General features: G+C 39.7%; 1 protein-coding gene across 2 annotated transcripts in view; it reads right to left on the bottom strand.

The window, feature by feature from the left end:
- Positions 1–5,871: 5,871 nt before the first annotated feature.
- Positions 5,872–18,285, bottom strand: part of avil (advillin) — a 34,975-nt gene continuing 22,561 nt past the window's right edge. The window contains exons 15-20 of one of the 2 annotated variants that reach the window (XM_073875787.1): positions 17,656–17,804; positions 17,406–17,550; positions 13,056–13,244; positions 12,886–12,954; positions 12,691–12,801; positions 5,872–6,479 (exon numbers count right to left, since the gene is read on the bottom strand). In XM_073875787.1, the coding sequence (XP_073731888.1) occupies positions 6,366–6,479; positions 12,691–12,801; positions 12,886–12,954; positions 13,056–13,244; positions 17,406–17,550; positions 17,656–17,804 (777 nt within the window). In that variant the 3' untranslated portion in view covers positions 5,872–6,365. The remainder of the gene's footprint in view (positions 6,480–12,690; positions 12,802–12,885; positions 12,955–13,055; positions 13,245–17,405; positions 17,551–17,655; positions 17,805–18,285) is intronic. The other variant, XM_073875788.1, reaches the window with a different exon arrangement.

Raw genomic sequence — 18,285 nt, 5'->3', positions numbered from 1 at the left:
TTATTTTCCCACTTCTCTTAAGTTATTATGGTTAACGTGTGAAGGCTAACTTGTGAAGGTTATTATGGCAAACATTTGCAAACAACTGAGGTAAGAGGGGGGTTGAGCAAGAAGTGGATAGAAGTGTATGTTTGTTTGTAATGTAAATGTATGTTACTGTGTATCTTGTAATATTGAGTGAAATGTGTTATTTTGTTGTAGGACCCCCTTGAAAAAGAGATGATGCATCTCAAGGGGCTATCCTAAAATGAAAATAAATAGATAAATAAATTCAGTTTTTTGCGACTTCTCGCAATACAAAGTGAATGGAGACGGTTGGACTGTTTTCCCCCCCGGTGGGCGTGGTTTTTAAATTAGCATAACTGCGCTTTGTCTCAGCTCTTGAAACTTCGCCCTCCTTAGTGAGCCACTAAAGCTAATGGTAGTTGTATTGCGAGTGACCCGAGTGTGCTGTTTTCACTGGCTAAAAAAATGCCACAAGTGTTTATTAAACAATGCAACTTAGCCATAACAGTTTTACACCCTGTTCACTGACAACACCTGCTCAGAACAAGTAGTCTAGGCCTAGGCTACGTCCGAAATCACATACTGTGACAGTAGGTACCGAATAAGATGAAGTACCTTATCGACAGTTAATTAAGTTATATCGCTCGAGTAGGAGTGTGATATGTAAGCAATAAGGTACGAGAGGCTGTGCTGTATCGTGAATAAGTAACGGCTGAAGGGGTTTGTTAGGCACGACGCGAAGCGGGGTGCCTGCAACCCCTTCAGCCGTTACTAATTCACGATACAGCACTTGCCTCGAGTACCTTATTGCTTTTATAAAACGGTTACCACACAATATTAAAGTAAAAAAAAATATTAGTGCAACTTTCATGAAGTTAAATCAATAAAAGCATTCCTTCCGCTAGAAAAAATAGTCCCTGACTGCGAACAACAACATGAAAGCTAAAATAATACAAAAACAAACTGTTCTCAGACTTTGTCTCATTATATGTTTATGTGTTGCTAAGGGTGTTGCTAAGAGCGCAGTGATATTAAATAGAACCGTTGTGTGAAGAGGTCATAGCAGTGTTTTATTGTGAATAAAGCACACCTATTGACCAATCAGAATCAAGGATTGGAACTAACGGTTTTATAAAGCTCTATATCATCACGGCTGTGATTAGGTCAGAGGCAATCACAGCCGTGATGATATAGAACTATATCACACGACTCCGAGAGTGATATTGCTTTTATACAACAGTTCGACGGCACACGTTTGAAAAACGAAAACTAGAAAACAACAACGGAGTAATTTTAAAAGCCTCTTTGTTTGAGAACTACTTCTTCCGCCACGGATTTGAGGGCGGCCAGAATGACAGGTAACACTTTCGGCTGCTTTGAATCTCATATTAACTTAATGGACGGATTCGCCGTTTTTAAATATTACAATTTCTTGGTCACAAAGTGTAGTTTTAAGATTAGTTCAGTCGAGAATATATATGTATTATATTTAAATCTACAGTCGATTAGTAAAGATAGCGCCTGTTTGAACGTTTGCTTAGTGAGATTCGGTACGTATGAGAACCAAAGCATGAGCGGACGTCAGTGTTCACTCGCCCTGCTGACCACCGCCCTCTCTGGGCTACATCTCTGACAGGGATTCCCTGGCTCTCATGTTGGCCTGATTAGATCAAATCAGCAGTATTTGGTGTCATGATGAAAATATTACTTGTTTTCTTATTCACATTTAGTGTCTTTTGTGTTGTTATTGTTTTGGCGCGAGGTAAAGTTAATAAAACTATACTTCTATAATGTTACTATTGGTTTACCATTTCATCATAACGCGATATGAGCACTCTGTTATTATTATTAAACTTTGTTCTTGTCAGTACTATATAAAACTGTTTTTTATAAGTGTCAGAGAGATGTTTTTGCATGCTGCTTATAAATATACCAGTGGCGATATCTCATAACATGTTTTAATAGTCACGTCGCGATTAAATAAATGATCAATGTCCACATTTAAAAGCTGCGGTGCTTACCTGCAGTTCCACGGTGTTTTCGCGTTCTAATAAGAGATATAGCTCCAGAAAAAAACGAGTGTTTACATTACTCTTTCCAAGTGTTAATCGTCCACATGATGTGACAAGATATAACTCCCATTAACTTTAACGTAACATCCAAGAGCGCTGATCTTTGACGGAATAATAACTTCCGATTGGGGATTCACAGACTGATTTATGAGCTAGTGAACTAATGAGACACACGGAGAGTGATTCAAAACAGCGCGGTTGTGTGTGTCTGCAGTGTTTCCATTCAGAGATGAGCCTGTTTAGAGGACCTCCATTCACTAGGTGGCGGAATGATACGAAAGGTGAAGCGGTTACTGTGCCGTTATTAGCACAATATCGCATAGCTCTTAGCCAATCAGATTCGAGAACCAGAAAGAACTGTTGTATAAAACAGTATAATAGTATGAATATGGATAGTATGAATGAATTCGGACATACTACACTCACCATGTTGAAACGTCACGTGACATATGTAGTCATAACGAGAAGTTATTGATAACTGGAATGACGTTAAACTAGCGCAATTTAACCACAAGGGGCAGCTGTTTAATAGATGTATTTGCATTTGAATAGGGCACTACCGCTTTGGGGCATTTTTGAATAAAACAACGCCCCTCTATCTTCTTCGTTGGATAACTACTCTCGCCTACAGCTTTTCGGCTACTATATACTATGGAAGTAGGCGGTTTCAGTTGCAGCCCTAGTTATATTTTCGTAATCACACGTATGGACATTTTGTCACATTTAGCATCTCTCTCTCTCTCTCTCTCTCTCTCTCTCTCTCTCTCTCTCTCTCTCTCTCAACAAGGCACATAAAAGTAAGGGGCATCAGGCCAAACAGCAAGCACTGAAGTCAACCAGCACAGTCAAAAACCTTTACTTGCAGTGACTGCAGAAATGAGTGTGCAAGAGGTCAAGGTACATAACACATTAAATCTAAAAGGTTGATTACATTGTTCATGAATACCATTTATCCTAAATAATACAACCAATTCTATGTTTATGACATATATGAGACATTCATCCATGACATGGACAGAAGACTGCTCTGTAATGTATTTTTATTGTTACTGAAATTCATTTGAATGGACATGCAGACATGGGTTAAATCAGAGTTAACATTCAAATTTGTATTCAGCAGCTATATCTTTTTTTATTTGTTTCTGTTGCAGCAGGGAGAGCTGAGATGAAAGTTGCCATAGCAATCGTTCAACCCAATGTTTCATTTGCATGGACATCATTAATCAAGCAGTTGCACCACACTATAAAAACGAGCTGGTGATGAAGATAAGGGAAAATCCTTTTACACTGGTCATGGATGGCTCAAATGACACAGGTATACCATTGACAGCTAAATTGCCTGTTTCCATTTCATCACATTCATGTCACGCACACTGAAATAATACATACATGCAGAGTTAGTTATGTTACATAATGTTACAGGATAAAAGATGAACCCCTTAACTGTAAGGGTATTTGATACCAAAGTTGTGCACAGATCTGCACCACAAGTGGAAGCTGAGGCACAACTAATGCCATATAAAAAATCAAAGATGTCCTGAGACTGAGTATAACATACCATGGACAAATTGTGTCGGCCTGTCAGTTGACAATGCCCCAGTTAACAATGGAGCCAAAAATTCAATTGCGGCAAAAATGCGTAAGGAAAATCCCAGCATTTAGATTTATGGATGCCCCTTCAATACTGACAAACACGCTGGAAAGAGGTTTTTGGAAGTAACTTTCAAAATGTTTGCTTCCATTAAATATCTGTTAAGCTAAGTTGAGGTAAATCATTTGCTGTATAATGACATAATTAATACATGTTTGCGCTCATGTCATGTTCTTGCAAATATCTGGATTTGACACTGAGGACGTTGTGGTTGAAAGGTTTGTAATTCAATTAGCTCCAGTGTTATACACCCAAATTGAGGAAAACTTGGGTTAACTTTTTTGTTTTTCTTACATATTTTACCAGAATTGTTTGAAGTCCATGGTAGTGATCATATGGAAATGCTGCTCCACATTTCTGTGGGGTGGCTTGGAGATGTGCATCACAAGCTACTTTAGGTTACTGTAAAACCTTCCCTGGGAAGCTAACATTAGGAATGCGTGGTTGATGTTTGTTTTTAAAAAAGTTCCAGCTTGCGTGGGCAAAACAGTGTGTTTGTTTACTTCATTGTACCACGGATTCATTTTTAAAGAAGTTTTAATTTATAAGCAATGCCGTTTTATCAATATTGAATCTGACAGGAATGGCACAGCACAGCAGTCTTATGTGAGTATAACATTTTAGTACTATGTGTCACTATTGCTTTATTAGAGATCGCTTGATATGTTCTGATTGTGTGTAACATCTGTGTCTAAACGTATGTTTGATTGTTTTAATTTACTAAAAATATTGAACGATTAATATAGGTCCAACACTCAACATAATGTAACATTAGAAATATACAAAGTTAGTGATAAGGACTTACCACGATTTAGATTCTGATGCACGTTTACTGTGTTTACGGTCAGGTTTAAAGATTTGTTTCTACTTCACCATACGCATTGTCATTTATGTGTATCATCTCTTGTGGCTTGAACATATATGTGTTCAGCTGCTATTTTTTACACATTAAGGTTTTTAAAACAATTCCCCACATGTACTGACGTGGAATGACGCTATCCAATCATAGCAGTGGGCGTTTACTTCAATGTGGCCCGCCCATCAAAACTGAGCTTTTCTCAAGCCAGCCTCAAAACCAGGGTACAAAATACCCATTACTTATGGCTTTTGATCTTTTTGAATGTAACGTCATAAGTAGACATCAGACACCAGTATAAAACAATAAAAACAGCCGATTCATTTCCCATTTAAAGGAATCAGGTAAGAAACATATGTCATATGTATATTCAATGGCAAAGTAGGCCAGTAACAGTTCTTCTGATCTCTTTGTAGGACTGCAGGTGAGATCCAATGGAGGGAATGAGAGCGGAGGATAACCACACTGAAGGTAAGTACAACAGGTAGGTGAGTCAAGAACCACGTATAGGAACAACAACACCAGACGAGGAATGGTAGGGTGCAGAGGACTTAAAGGCGGAGTCCATGATGTTTGAAAGCCAATGTTGATATTTGAAATCACCTAAACAAACACGCCCCTACCCCAATAGAATCCCGACCTTCTGTTGATAGACCCGCCCCACACATACGCAACCCGGCGTTTGATTTTATTTTATTGGCTATAAGTGTGTTTTGGTAGTCGGCCCGTCTCCTTTTCCAATGCGTTTTCCAAACATCGTGGACTCCGCCTTTAAGCATGGTGGAGTGGTGTGATTAGAAGTAACTGGTGATGATGAATAAGTATGCTTGTGATCGGGAATGAGTGGGATGAGCAATGTGGTCCGGTGCTGTGGTGGTATTATCTCTAACAGTGAAGTCTTGTTAGTGTACTACTGCAATTCTGAATGTTTTATTGTTGATGTTCCTTGTTTTCCACACTTGTCTTTTATTTTTAGATTACCATGTGCCTGTGTTTGTTTCACATTTTTTACCCTATTGAATTGCTTATCTGTGTATGACCTCCTTCCTGTTTTATTGGATGCATGTTTGTGAATTGCCCTTTTGGTAAATCTGCGTTCGAATCCTCAACTGTTTGTGTCTTGGAGCAGTACATTTTAATAACACTGTTCTAGTGTTATTGGGATATTTATTTTAATGCAAAAATGATACATATTATATCCTTAAATCCATAAATCTCTTAAATGGTTGTTTCTCATACAAAGCTTTTGCATGTCTGTACTGAAATATACAGTAGCACAAAGTAGTACATGTTTGATTTTATTTTAGCTTTTGTGTCCTTTATTGAGCTTGACAGCCATTAATACATTTTCCAAAAATATTAAGTAACAATGCCTTTATCCTTACTATTTGAACCTTTTCTGGTAATAAAAGTTTACATATAATTGCACATACCGAAGAAAACAATCAAACCTTTTAATCCCTGGTATCATCATACAGTCAGCAAACAATCAATCTTATTAAGATATTGGCTAATTGAGCCATTAGGTTTATCTTAAATCTGTTTGTATTCAATAAATGTAGCAGAAATGTCACAGAATAGTAACAACCCAACCCCCCCCCAAAAATAAAAAATAATAAAAATAAACATTTGAAAACCTATGCATTTGCTGATCTAAGCATTTAATGTCTAACATGTTTAACTAGATACTCTTTATCTTTTAAATACACATTTTAGTGATGAACAATCACATGATATTGTTTAAGTAACATGCAGTGGATGTTATGTGTGCATGTTTAGCTCAAAAAAACCCTTTTTGTTTCTTTACATTGCCCTGTTTCCATTGAGGCATTATGTTAAATTCTTCTTTGGACATTCCAAATATAGCCTGGAAATCTTGATCAGAGAGATATCGCTGAAATAACAGAAAAGGAGAAAAAGAAAATGTTATGCCAAGTATACATTAACATGAAAAAAATGCTTTGTTTTGTTTACCATAACAAACTAGGGAAATAATAATGTATTAATAATAATACTGCATTCACATTTAGTCCAGTAGCTAAGAAAATGTTACTTGATAATTGATTCGATTTTATAGTTATTTATAAACCCAGTTTATAGATTAAGAGAAAAGATGGTGATAAACATGTAGACCTAGTTGAGATTTTCTGAATTCATATGTTCATTTTTAAATATGGTCGGGATCTCAATGTGCTCATAACTAAAACCAGACAGAAAACAGTAATGAAAATAAAACTTTGAGATAATTTATTAGGATAGTTTTAATAGAGATATGGCTTTTTCAACATTGGTTGGACAAGATCATGAATAAAATTTCTACTTAGTCTTAGGACCTTTTTACACCTGGTCACTTTATGTGTTTTCTATGATCGGATATCTATTATTGTACTATTTTATGTTAAATTTAGTTTTGTTGTCACTCCATAAAGCAATGAGCATTGTCGTCTTTGTTTGTTTGCCTCCCTCCCGGATAACTTTTGTGTGACGTGCTTATGTTTGTGAGGAGTAAAGCGCTGACATACAGGCTTCATCAACCACATGTGGCTTCATCAACCAAATTTAAGTTATTTGAGCAATCGGATTTAAATCCGTCTCGAAAATTTTTCAGAGGGCATTCACACATGGTCTTTTATGATTGGATGACTATCTGAACAAAGAAAATGCATGAAGTGACCAATGGCCTCGTTTCAGAAAGAAGGTTAAGTGCAAACTCTGAGTATGTTAACCCTGAAATGAGGGAAATTCTGAGTTTTCCGTTTCAGAATGGGAGGTATGTTAAACCTGAGACAGAGGGGGAAGTCAAGCCTATTTCAGAAGCCAAACTTCTACCATTTAAGATTTATGGAGGTCACTGTGATCTTGTGAACCTTCGGTGCAGCAGATATTTATTTCCCCAAATCTGTGCCTTACAACAATCCTGTCTCTAGCTCTAAAGGCATTTCCTTTCACCTCATGGTTTGGTTTTTGCTCTGATATACATTGAGTATGTTTACATGCACAGTATAAGCGGATAACTATCAAAAATCTGCTTATTCTAGAAAACTGTTTACATGCAAAACAATAGACCGTCTATGCAGAAAACATGTGATTACATGGAATTAAGAGATTTGTCAGGTTTCTCGCATGTAGTGATGTCACCGCCTATAGTACATAATAGTCGTTCAAAAAGCTGACGGCATATCTGTCTTAAGCTATCCTGTTGTATCTCTTTTCATGTCTGCACAACCTGTAAATGTAAGATGAGCTTTTATTTTCGCAGTTTCTCTGCCAACTGCTTTAGTTGGAGTAGAGTTTAGAGTAGAGACTTTTATGCGTTACTTTGCGCTTACTTTCGCGTCTTACGTTTATATTTTACCCGCAGAGACATCCGCACATGGACAAAAAAGTGAGAAAGCCGGTTAAGGTGTTTACATGCCACGCGAAATTGGGGTAATGAGCAAAAAACGACCTGTGTCGATCCGTTTTTGCTTTCGCCGTTTATGGGGTTTCCCTGATTAAAGAAAACCGTTTTACGCGTTTATATGACCCCACGTGTTATCAGTTTATTAAGCATAATCGGTGCGTGTAAACATACTCATTGTCAGCTGTTAGGTCTTTTACATTGACGTGTCATCTCCAATCAATTTCATTTACCACAAGTGAACTCCAATCAAGGTGTAAAGACATCCCGGCAACCATCAAGAGAAATGGGAGGCATCTAAATTTCAATTGTTGTTGCAAAGGTTCGGAATCAGGGGTCTCCAACCCTGCTCCTGGTGGGTTACCCTCCTGCAGATCTTAAATCCAACCCAAATCAAACACAACTGAAGAAGGTAATCAGGGTTGCTTGATAATTACAGACAGGTGTGTTGGAACTGAAGTCTGCAGGACGGTAGTCTCAGCCTCAGACGTCATGCCCACAGACTGTTGGCTAGGCATCTGATGTTCCCTTTCAGTCGGTCACTACGACGTCACGTCGTGACCGACGAATTGGGAACCGCTTCGCGGGGACCTATCTACTTCGAGAAACCTTTAAAACGGCAATGTACTTGGCATGCAGATAATTGCATCTGCCGGCGCCGCCCCGCCGCACAGGTATTTAATGAGAGGCAGGTGCAGTTATCAAATCAGCTTTTTAGCTTCGAAAGCTGGCAGATCTACTGCTCACGAGAAGCTGCTCTTTTTCTCTTATAAAGGAATAGATCTCTGCATGTCAGTTGGTTGGGCGAAGGAACCACAGCGGGGCTCGCGAGTGTTTCCACCCTTTTTGATCTACGTGATCACTTTCATACTCTTTAGTTGAGTGTGTGCTTCATCAACTTGCACATCTGAAAGAGTGATTTCCCTAAAAGAGCTGCAGTTGAACTTGTGTCTTTTTAAAGACAGCCGTTCTCTGCTCTCGTGCGTTAAGCGTCTTTTTAAAGATGTCTTTTCGTCCGTGCTCCACTTCTGGATGCGGCAAGTACATGGGTCCTCGTGATGGACACGATCGCTGTCTCTCGTGTCTGGGTCTCCAGCACGCTGAGGCGGCTTTCGTGGGAGGGACATGCTCCGCTTGCGAGAGCTTGACTCTTGCTGATCTGCTGGGTTGTGTGGCGTTTCTCCGGGAACGCCGCGCTCCGTTGCTGATCGCCCCTAAGAAGGCGGCTGTGAAGCTACGGAGAGACGACCTCCGCCTCACGGTGCTGAATCGGTCAGCTGGTTCGTCCAGCGGCTCTCAGCAATGGATCCGCAACCAGCTGAGGTTCCGATGGAGACGGAGAGTGTGCGTTCTGCGTCACTTTCTACCTCCGTCGGACCTCCCGAGGATTCGGTATCTGCCGTAACATCGGAGGGGGGGCCGTCACTCTCGGACGTTGATCCGGATCCTCTCCCTCCTTCGAGAAGGGTTGCGGTTCCTGATCTCGATCCCGAGATGACGGCCATGCTCGCTCTGGCTGAGGAAATAGTCAACAATTCCAGATCAGTGGTACATATCTTCTCTCTAATCACAACAGTGTTACAGTACCTTTCGTTCACATAAAAGCACACGCCTCCTCCTCGGTTCTTGCCGGTGATATCTGGTGACCGGTCCATACGGATTGGGCTTCCAAACCCATTTAGGTTCAAGTCCGAGTCAGGATTTGCATCACCAAGCCATGTTTCAGTAAAGGCAAGGAGACAAGCGTCTTTTACTTCCCATTTAAACTTGGAATATGTTTCCAGCTCATCTATCTTATTTCTGATAGACTATACATTTGACAACAGGACCGAAGGAAGTGGTGGTAATTTACGGCGGTTATCCAGCCGAAGAGTTTTAAGTCTCCGACGCAAACCTCCTCTTCTTCCTCATTTCCGATGACCTACCAACGTAGGCGGCCTGAGAAGTTCTGTCGGTATGCCCGATGGTACAGTTCCCACTGCAGAGGTCCGTAAGGACATGAGCAGCTTGTGGCTCACTTTCCCGTATACACCATGTCCTACGGCGTGACTAGCAAAGCCCAAAAGGAGTGTAAAAAAAGAGCAAAAAGCTCCACGAGTAATCCCATCATCTGCATTACTGAGACCCTGACAGATTATTTATTTTATACGCACACACCACAGTTAAAAAACGTAGTTTAAAAACAATTACAGAACACAAATCAAACAAACAAAACGACTAAGAGACTACTGGGTCGCACACTCTGAAGTAACCACCCAATGTAGCAGACTCTCCAGGGGATGAAAAAAACCCCTAGGAGAAAAACCCTCCAAGTCCAGGGGGAAACTCCTAGCAGGAGAAAAACCCATGAGAGAGATACATATATATTTATAATACTATCGGGATATGTGAACAGGTAAACAAATTAAACTGGTTCCGCCAAGCGGTTCTCGACGATTGGCTCATTATAGCACAGTCGCGTCAAATGCTTTGCACTCACATAGATCGTGTGCTCAAACACCTCGCCCGTCTCGGTCTTCAGGTCAATCGAGAAAAGAGCAACCTTTGCCCTACACAGAGGATCTCTTTTCTCGGTATGGAATTGGATTCGGTCAATCTCACAGCACGTCTCACGGAGGCGCGCGCTCAGTCGATTCTGGCTTGCTGGAATACGTTTACGGGCAAGACTGCGGTCCCTCTGAAACAATTTCAGAAACTCCTGGGGCATATGGCAGCAGCTGTGGCTGTGACACCGCTCAGTTTGCTCCATATGATACCACTTCAGCATTGGCTTCACGACCGAGTCCCGAGGAGAGCGTGGCTCACCGGCTTTCATCGTGTTATAATCACACCGAAATGCCGTCTCACTTTCACCCCGTGGTCAGACACAGCGTTTCTCAGGGCGGGGGTGCCACTGAGGCAGGTCTCCAGACATGCAATAGTATGCACAGATGCCTCCAACACGGGGTGGGGAGCCACGTACGGCGAGCTTGCAGCTTCAGGAGTTTGGACATCACCTCAGCTACACTGGCATATAAATTGCCTAGAGTTGTGGGCTGTATATCTTGCGCTCGTCCGCTTCAGCAGCGAGTTGCGAGGCAAATATGTATTAGTTCCCACCGACAACATTGCGACTGTTGCATATATCAATCGCCAAGGCGAATTGTGCTTTTATATCTCCAGCAACGCTTGAAGAAGAGGCTGTCACCATCTACTATTAAAGTAGATATCGCGGCGATATCCGCATATCACGCACCCATAGACGGTAGATCCAGTCTTTGTGTAGACACAATCGCCCTGGCTTATGAGAAACAGGGCATTGCTTGCCCTTTTGGTTTGAGAGCCCATTCAACCAGAAGCGTGGCTTCATCTTGGGCTTTGGCTCGTGGTTCCTCGCTTTCAGATATTTGTAGAGCTTCTGGCTGGGCAACACCTAATACGTTCACTAGATTTTATAGTGTTCGTGTTGAGCCGGTATCCTCTAGAGTTCTCTCTTCAGATCAGTGAGAACATCTAGGAACGGCTCCTGTGTCGGCTTGGAGCCTTTCTTTTTGGTGCTGCACAACCGCACCACTATGAAAGGCTGTTAAGGCAAAAACGTTATAAAAACTGTTTTTGTCTCCTCCACCGCTTGGTGGCCGATGTTGCGGAGCATCGGCTGCCAGCCTCTCACTAGATGTATCCTTAAGAACCTGGGTGAGGCTAGCGCCCACATTGCGCCCCCTAGTGGTTTTTTGTGAGTATTTCCGTGGAAAGTTTCTTGTTTACCACGTTTCCCTACCACGCGCCTCTCTAGTATTACTAAGAGAGTTATATGATAGACCTCGAGTCTTTGAACCATCACCTTAGTGGTAGACCCCTAGATGGCACTCTTTCCGCAGCGATCTTAGTTCCGCCTGACGAGCGGCATAAACTCTCTAAAAGACGTCCAAGGGTTTTGCTTGAGGCAGTTAGTGGAGTAAAAAAGTTCGGTTCTCCTGAATTGCTTGTAGGTGTTACAAAGTGGAGAGATATGCTTCAAAAAGATGTTTACCGGGAGCGTCTCATTGGTGTGCCTGTTGATGAAGTGCACAACGTTGTTCTATGGTGAGTAATGTTGTTTATTTAGATGCTATTCGGATGCGGCTGGTTATCTCAATAACTGACTTGTTGCCAGCCGGCTCGTTATTGTGGGGAGTCCGAAACGTGACGCTAGGCGAAACAAACTGTGATTGGTTGTTTGACATGTCGGTCAAACAGCCTAATGGGCTGGCTTTGTCCGGAAAAAGCAGTGAAAAATACCAGACCTTCAGTATTTAAGGTCTGGCTACGCGAGACTAGCAGGACGGTAACTTCCCAGGAGTAGAGTTGGAGACATCTGCTATAAATACTTGTGATATTTTTCTGTTTAATAAATACACAGACATTTCTAATATTCTGTTTTCACTAGAATGAGTTTAAACTATTGTAGTATCAGGCTGTAACATAACACAAAGGCATAAAACGTTAAGGAGGTCTGAATACGCGCTCTTCCTGCACACAAATTTCTCTCCTGGCCTTTAATATGTGCAGCTGCTGTGTGTTAAACATCTGCATGTCTGAGCTTTAAATAAAGCTCCACTTCTAGCCATGTAACTAACAATACAATTCAAGAACATAAACTTTAAAAACAACGTGAATAACCCTCATGGATCGTCTTAGCATGACAGGGAAACAAGCAAGCGTAGTTTTTTTTAGTTTTACACACCTCTTTGTGGGCGGGGTCCACATTTTCAGGTAGTTCCCCAGCCAGTTTGTTCATCAGCATTTCTGGTGGATATTCTAAAGCACCCTTACTCTCGACACCACCGGATTCCTGCTGACAGTGATGACATTTTTAAAACAAATAAAAGAAACTAGGAAAATGTAATTGTTTATGTTATACAAGGAAATATGATCATACAGATTCAACTTTAGTTGGTACTGTGATCTCTCCTAACTCCTCCTTCAGTTGCTCGTAGGTTTTGCCATCCTGTTGTTAGGATAAAAAAAAGTGTGTGACGCGTACTACACAGACATTTCATGTAAGAAAAACTCTCTACTGTTAGCTGATGCAATAAAAACCAAACTTACACTCCATTTTGATGGGTCCCAGGCCATGAACCAGCCGGTAAAAGTTGGGGGTTCAAAGCCTTGCTTCACAAGCATTACAGGTGTGTCTGGGTCTCGCATTCCAGGATGAGTCCGCAGGTATTCCTGGCAAATGGTCACAGATTCCCGACGCTCCACTTCATTTGCTTCATTTCCTATCCACAGGAATATCTGGAGGAGCCAAAAAAATCATGATCGCAACAAAAATTTAACAACAGATACAAGCAACATTTTGTGTGATATGGCTACACTGTAAAAAAATCCGTAGAAATTACAATGTTATTGCAGCTGGTTTGCCGGTAATTTACCGTAAATTTAAATTTATGCTATTTACTGGCAAGAGTTTGTTCAAAGTTAAATCAATTTTAAATATTAACAAGTCTTTATCTTTACAGAATAAAACTATACAATAACAGCCTCATGCAAAGCATTCTGGGAACCAGAAATCATCATCAACCTTTTTTGTTTTTTGCTTCAGATTTTGTTTCCCGTAATGTTTTGCTTGATGCTGTTTTTTTAGTTTTACTCTGTAAAGGCAAAGACTTGTAAATGTTAAATGTTCATTTAACTTTGAACAAAATATTGCCAGTAAATAACATAAATTTAAATCTACGGTAAGTGACCGGCAACCCAGCTGCAATTTCTACTGATCTTTTTTACAGATTACTTTGACTGAAAAAATACCTTGAGTTAAAACAATTGGTTCATTTTCTTAAAAAAATCCAGATAATTTACTCACCACCATGTCATCCAAAATGTTGATGTCTTTCTTTGTTCAGTCGAGAACAAATTATGTTTTTTAAGGGAAAAAATTCCAGGATTTTTCTCATTTTAATGGACTTTAATGGACCCCAACATGTAACAGATTTAGTGCAGTTTAACCTTGCAGTTTCAAAGGACTCTCAAACTAGGCATATGGGTCTCATCTAGCAAAACAATTGTCATTTTTGACAAGAAAAATAAAAAATGTGCACTTTTTAACCACAAATTCTCGTCTATCTCCGGTCCTGTGATGTGCCAGCACGACCTCACGTAATCGCGTAATGCCGTGGAAAGGTCACGTGTTACATATATTTAACGCACATTTGCGGACCATTTTAAACACAAAGACATTAATTAATATCATTCCACATACAACAACGTCGGAACGGTCCTCTTTCTTCACACTTGTAAACACTGGAGCGTAGTTTCGCATTCGTCATCCGTGACCTCTTGATGTGATGATGTTTTGCGTGAGGTCAAGCTGGCGCATCACAGGACCGGAGATAGACGAGAAGCTGTGGTCTAAAAGTGCATATTTTTTATTTTTCTTGTCAAAAATGACAATCATTTCGCTACATAAGACCCTTATGCCTCGTTTGGGATCGTTTAGAGTCCTTTGAAATAGTTTAAACTGCACTAAAACCGCCAAGTGTTGGGGTCCATCAAAGTCCACCAAAATGAGAAAAATCCTGGAATGTCTTCATCAAAAATCATAATTTCTTCTCGACCGAACAAGGAAAGACACCAACATTCTGGATGACATGGTGGTGAGCAAACTATCCGGATCTATTTTTAAATCCGCACAGACTGCATAAACTTAGGTAGGAAATAAGGTGACTATAAATTGTAAAACATAACCCGCCAAACTCGTTAGTGATTGGACATCATTACCAAGAGCTGGACATGATTTTCCTAATTTCATTCACATTTTCAAAAACTTATCGGATCTAGACGAATCACAAGAATGGCATATTTTGGTTCCAAAATGGCGAATTTCGTTTAAAGGTGACAAGTTTGACCCTTGAGAAATACACATTTGACATAGAATGCCATAAAGCAGAATAATGAATTCATGTAAAATAGCTAGAACTCAATTGTAAATGCGTCCTTAAATATGTCTTTGACACAGACAATGTTTTAATCTTTGGTTTGCACAGATTACATGCAAACGCATAGCCTTTACTGTTTGTTATATGAGACATGAACTTGGAAAATAAGGCCATGGGGAACAGTGTTGTTTTCGTCAACGATGACGATAACGAAATGATTTCGTTGACGCACATATTTTTTATGACGCTAACGCGACGATGACTAGCTAAAAATGTCTCTAAGTTGACGAAAACATGACGAGACGCTTTCGAGTTTTCGTTGACGAAACGAGACGGAACGAAAATGATTATAAGTCTGACGTTCATAATGCATGTCATTTCTGCCTATTTTGCGTGAAATATGTCTGTTTTTAGCTCAAAAGTATCAGCAATGCTGCCGCTTTCTATCCTTGTTTTGGGTCAACACAGTCTCACTCACGCTCACGCCCACCACCCGTCTGCCGCCATGCCGCGCACGCGCACCAGATTTCAAACAACAACAACAACACACCTGCGGCTGTGGCGCGTTCGAAGGACCGTAGTGGTGACGCCAATAAACGGAAACGACGAGATGATTTATGGACATACTTTCAGTCAGAGTCGTATAAAAATAGAGTTACGACACTCACATAGACGACCGTTGTAAGAATGGAATGCGGAAGTAACAGCGTGTCATGTAGTGACGCATAGTTCCAAACGCAGCACTGAGGCCCATTCATTTCAATGACACCTGCTGGTAAATCGATGAAATTACCGTTTCTCTTTACATTTTCAGACATTTTATGAATATAGTCAACAGTGATATTTTATGAACTCTGCTGTAGGTAATGATTATCGTTAATAATAACTAAAATTTTTTTTATATTTTAATGAGTTGTGTATAATGTGTGAATAATATAGATTTAATGGTTTAATATTTTATTACTGGTGGCCATCTACTTTATACTTATCTTTTTTTATATATTACGAGTAACACTAGGGGGCAACAGCGACAAGCTAATGCCTTATAAGAACGTCACACTGCTTCACAATGCTGCTATGTGTTTCATTGTGTTTGGTAAGTAATACGAGTGATGTATCCTCGAAAATCATGTAAAATTATATTAACATTTAATGTCTACTATAAATACGATTAAATATGAATTTAGTGTGTTTCTGTTATGCTTCACTGTTACAAATAACCACGTTGGCGATCTTTTTTGTGATTTTAATATAGTAAAAGTGTAGGAATTATGTTTTTAGCAGATTGATAGCCATTTATAAAAATAAAAGATAAACTGTGTTGCTGTAGTTGGTATAGATAACCACAGTTATCTTTGGGTCATCATTAACTGTTTATCTTTATTAACTGATTTACTGTATTTCCATCACTCCCTAGTAAAAAAAACCGTTATAAACATAGTAAGTATAGTGATCAATTCACATTACAAGCTAATATTTACCTAAAATAGCTGAAAACCTATGCAAACAGATTGACAGCCCTGCTTGGTTAGGAACTGTAGAACGTTACATGAATCACGTGACCGCGCGGCGGCGAGATCAAAGCGTTTCGTAACTCTCTCTTTATATGACTCTGCTTTCAGTATAATCCATCAGACAGAAAAACGGAATGCATATTGGGAGACGACGGTAAATGTGGCCACAAACTAGGTGGGAAGAATACCACCAATCTCAAGCGGCTCCTGAAGGCTCATCACGCTAATATTTTTTAAAGGTAACTAACAAGTCACGCTGTTAACATATCATATAAATTCAATTTTACTCAACGATCGGCTTGTGACACATTTCATGGTAAGCTTAAGGTTTTACATGTATCTACTTGTCAAACCTAAGCCCTTTTCCAATACTTTTTGTGGTGTATTTAAATAAGACAAGGCACGCGTTTCTCAACTTTAGAAGCGAGGTCTCAGCGTAACACACAAACTCAACATGAGGGTATATTAGGCTCAACTTTTTTATTCATAACTTTTTCTTATGACATGTGCAGAAGGCACACCGACATAAACAACGGCAAGCCCTCAGGGACAACCTTAATGCACATTTTAATTGTATTAAATACACCACACTTTTTAACCTAAATTCATTGGTTAAAAAATACTTTTTTTACTAAAATTGACTTAAACTTGACTAAAACCTTTTTGCATTTCGTCGACTAAAACTTGACTAAAACCTTTTTGCGTTTTCGTCGACTAAAACTTGACTAAAACTATCAATTTTACAAGTGACTAAAATGTGACTAAAACTAAAAGCATTTTCGTCCAAAAGACTAAGACTAAAACGAAAACTAAAAGGGCTGCCAAAAACAACACTGATGGGGAATTCATCTTCAGATATTGTCGTCGTGCTTCGCTCCATCACGGACATTATATTATGAGTGTGTGTGTTGACTTGCCCCTACGCAACTCCTGATTTAAGGAGTCTCACTTTTACTTACTGCTTTACAATAGTAATAAAGTCATCGGTGTATGCATGGTTGCTCTACCTGATCCCATGTGTCCAAAAGCATTACGTCATCTTCCCTCAGATCATCCTGTGTAAACTGGGTTACCTCAGAGGCAGTAAACTGACCCGTCTTATTGGAGCATTCAAAAAGACGTGGTTGATGATCTGTAGTAGACTGCTGTAATCTTTAAGACGACGACATCAACAGTTAAGATTGCAACTGAAAACATTGTAGTTGTAGTTTTCAGACTTTATAATAGCAACCCACAGGTACTTGTTTATCTGTATACCTTCTGTCACTTGCATATGGTGTCTTTCCACCTAAGAGTTCCCAGAATTCAAATGGCTCCTGTCCTTCAGCCATAACTTCCTCGGTTAAACCTCGACCAAGGAAAGCGCTCACCTCTTTGGCCATAGCCCTTTCATCCCCACTGCAGCCCTGTCACATTATTACATCACATGTTATTATTCAGATTTTGTCAGATTACTGCAGTTTGTCCTCCAATAAGATAAACATAAGAAAATGCATATGACTGTTTAATTTCTTCTCTTGAACAAATTCTTTATTCACAATTTTTTTTTTTTTTTGATAAATTAACTTGCAATTAGGATGAAAAACCAGCAAAAGCTTTGTGTTGTGCCGCATTACCACCTTGGGTGCATTATTGTATTAAGTGATTGTATTGTTTCAACATTAGAAAAGATAATGGATTATAGAAGACTTTAACCATATTTTCATGTTATGTTTGGAGCTTACACATCTAGTCTCAATTTAAGTTTTTTGAATACCGGTAGTTAAAAAGGTGAAATCCTTTTGGTTGAAAGTAAATTGAAGAAGTTCTATATGATCTATTTAACTTTATTTCATTAGCATGAACACTTCTGATCTGTGGTGTATTGGAAGTGCATTATTATTATGG

Source organism: Misgurnus anguillicaudatus, chromosome 14 (genome assembly GCF_027580225.2).
Source record: "Misgurnus anguillicaudatus chromosome 14, ASM2758022v2, whole genome shotgun sequence".
Classification (NCBI taxonomy): domain Eukaryota; kingdom Metazoa; phylum Chordata; class Actinopteri; order Cypriniformes; family Cobitidae; genus Misgurnus; species Misgurnus anguillicaudatus.
The sequence above is the reverse complement of the archived record's forward strand: the minus strand, read 5'-3'. Positions and strand labels throughout refer to the sequence as shown.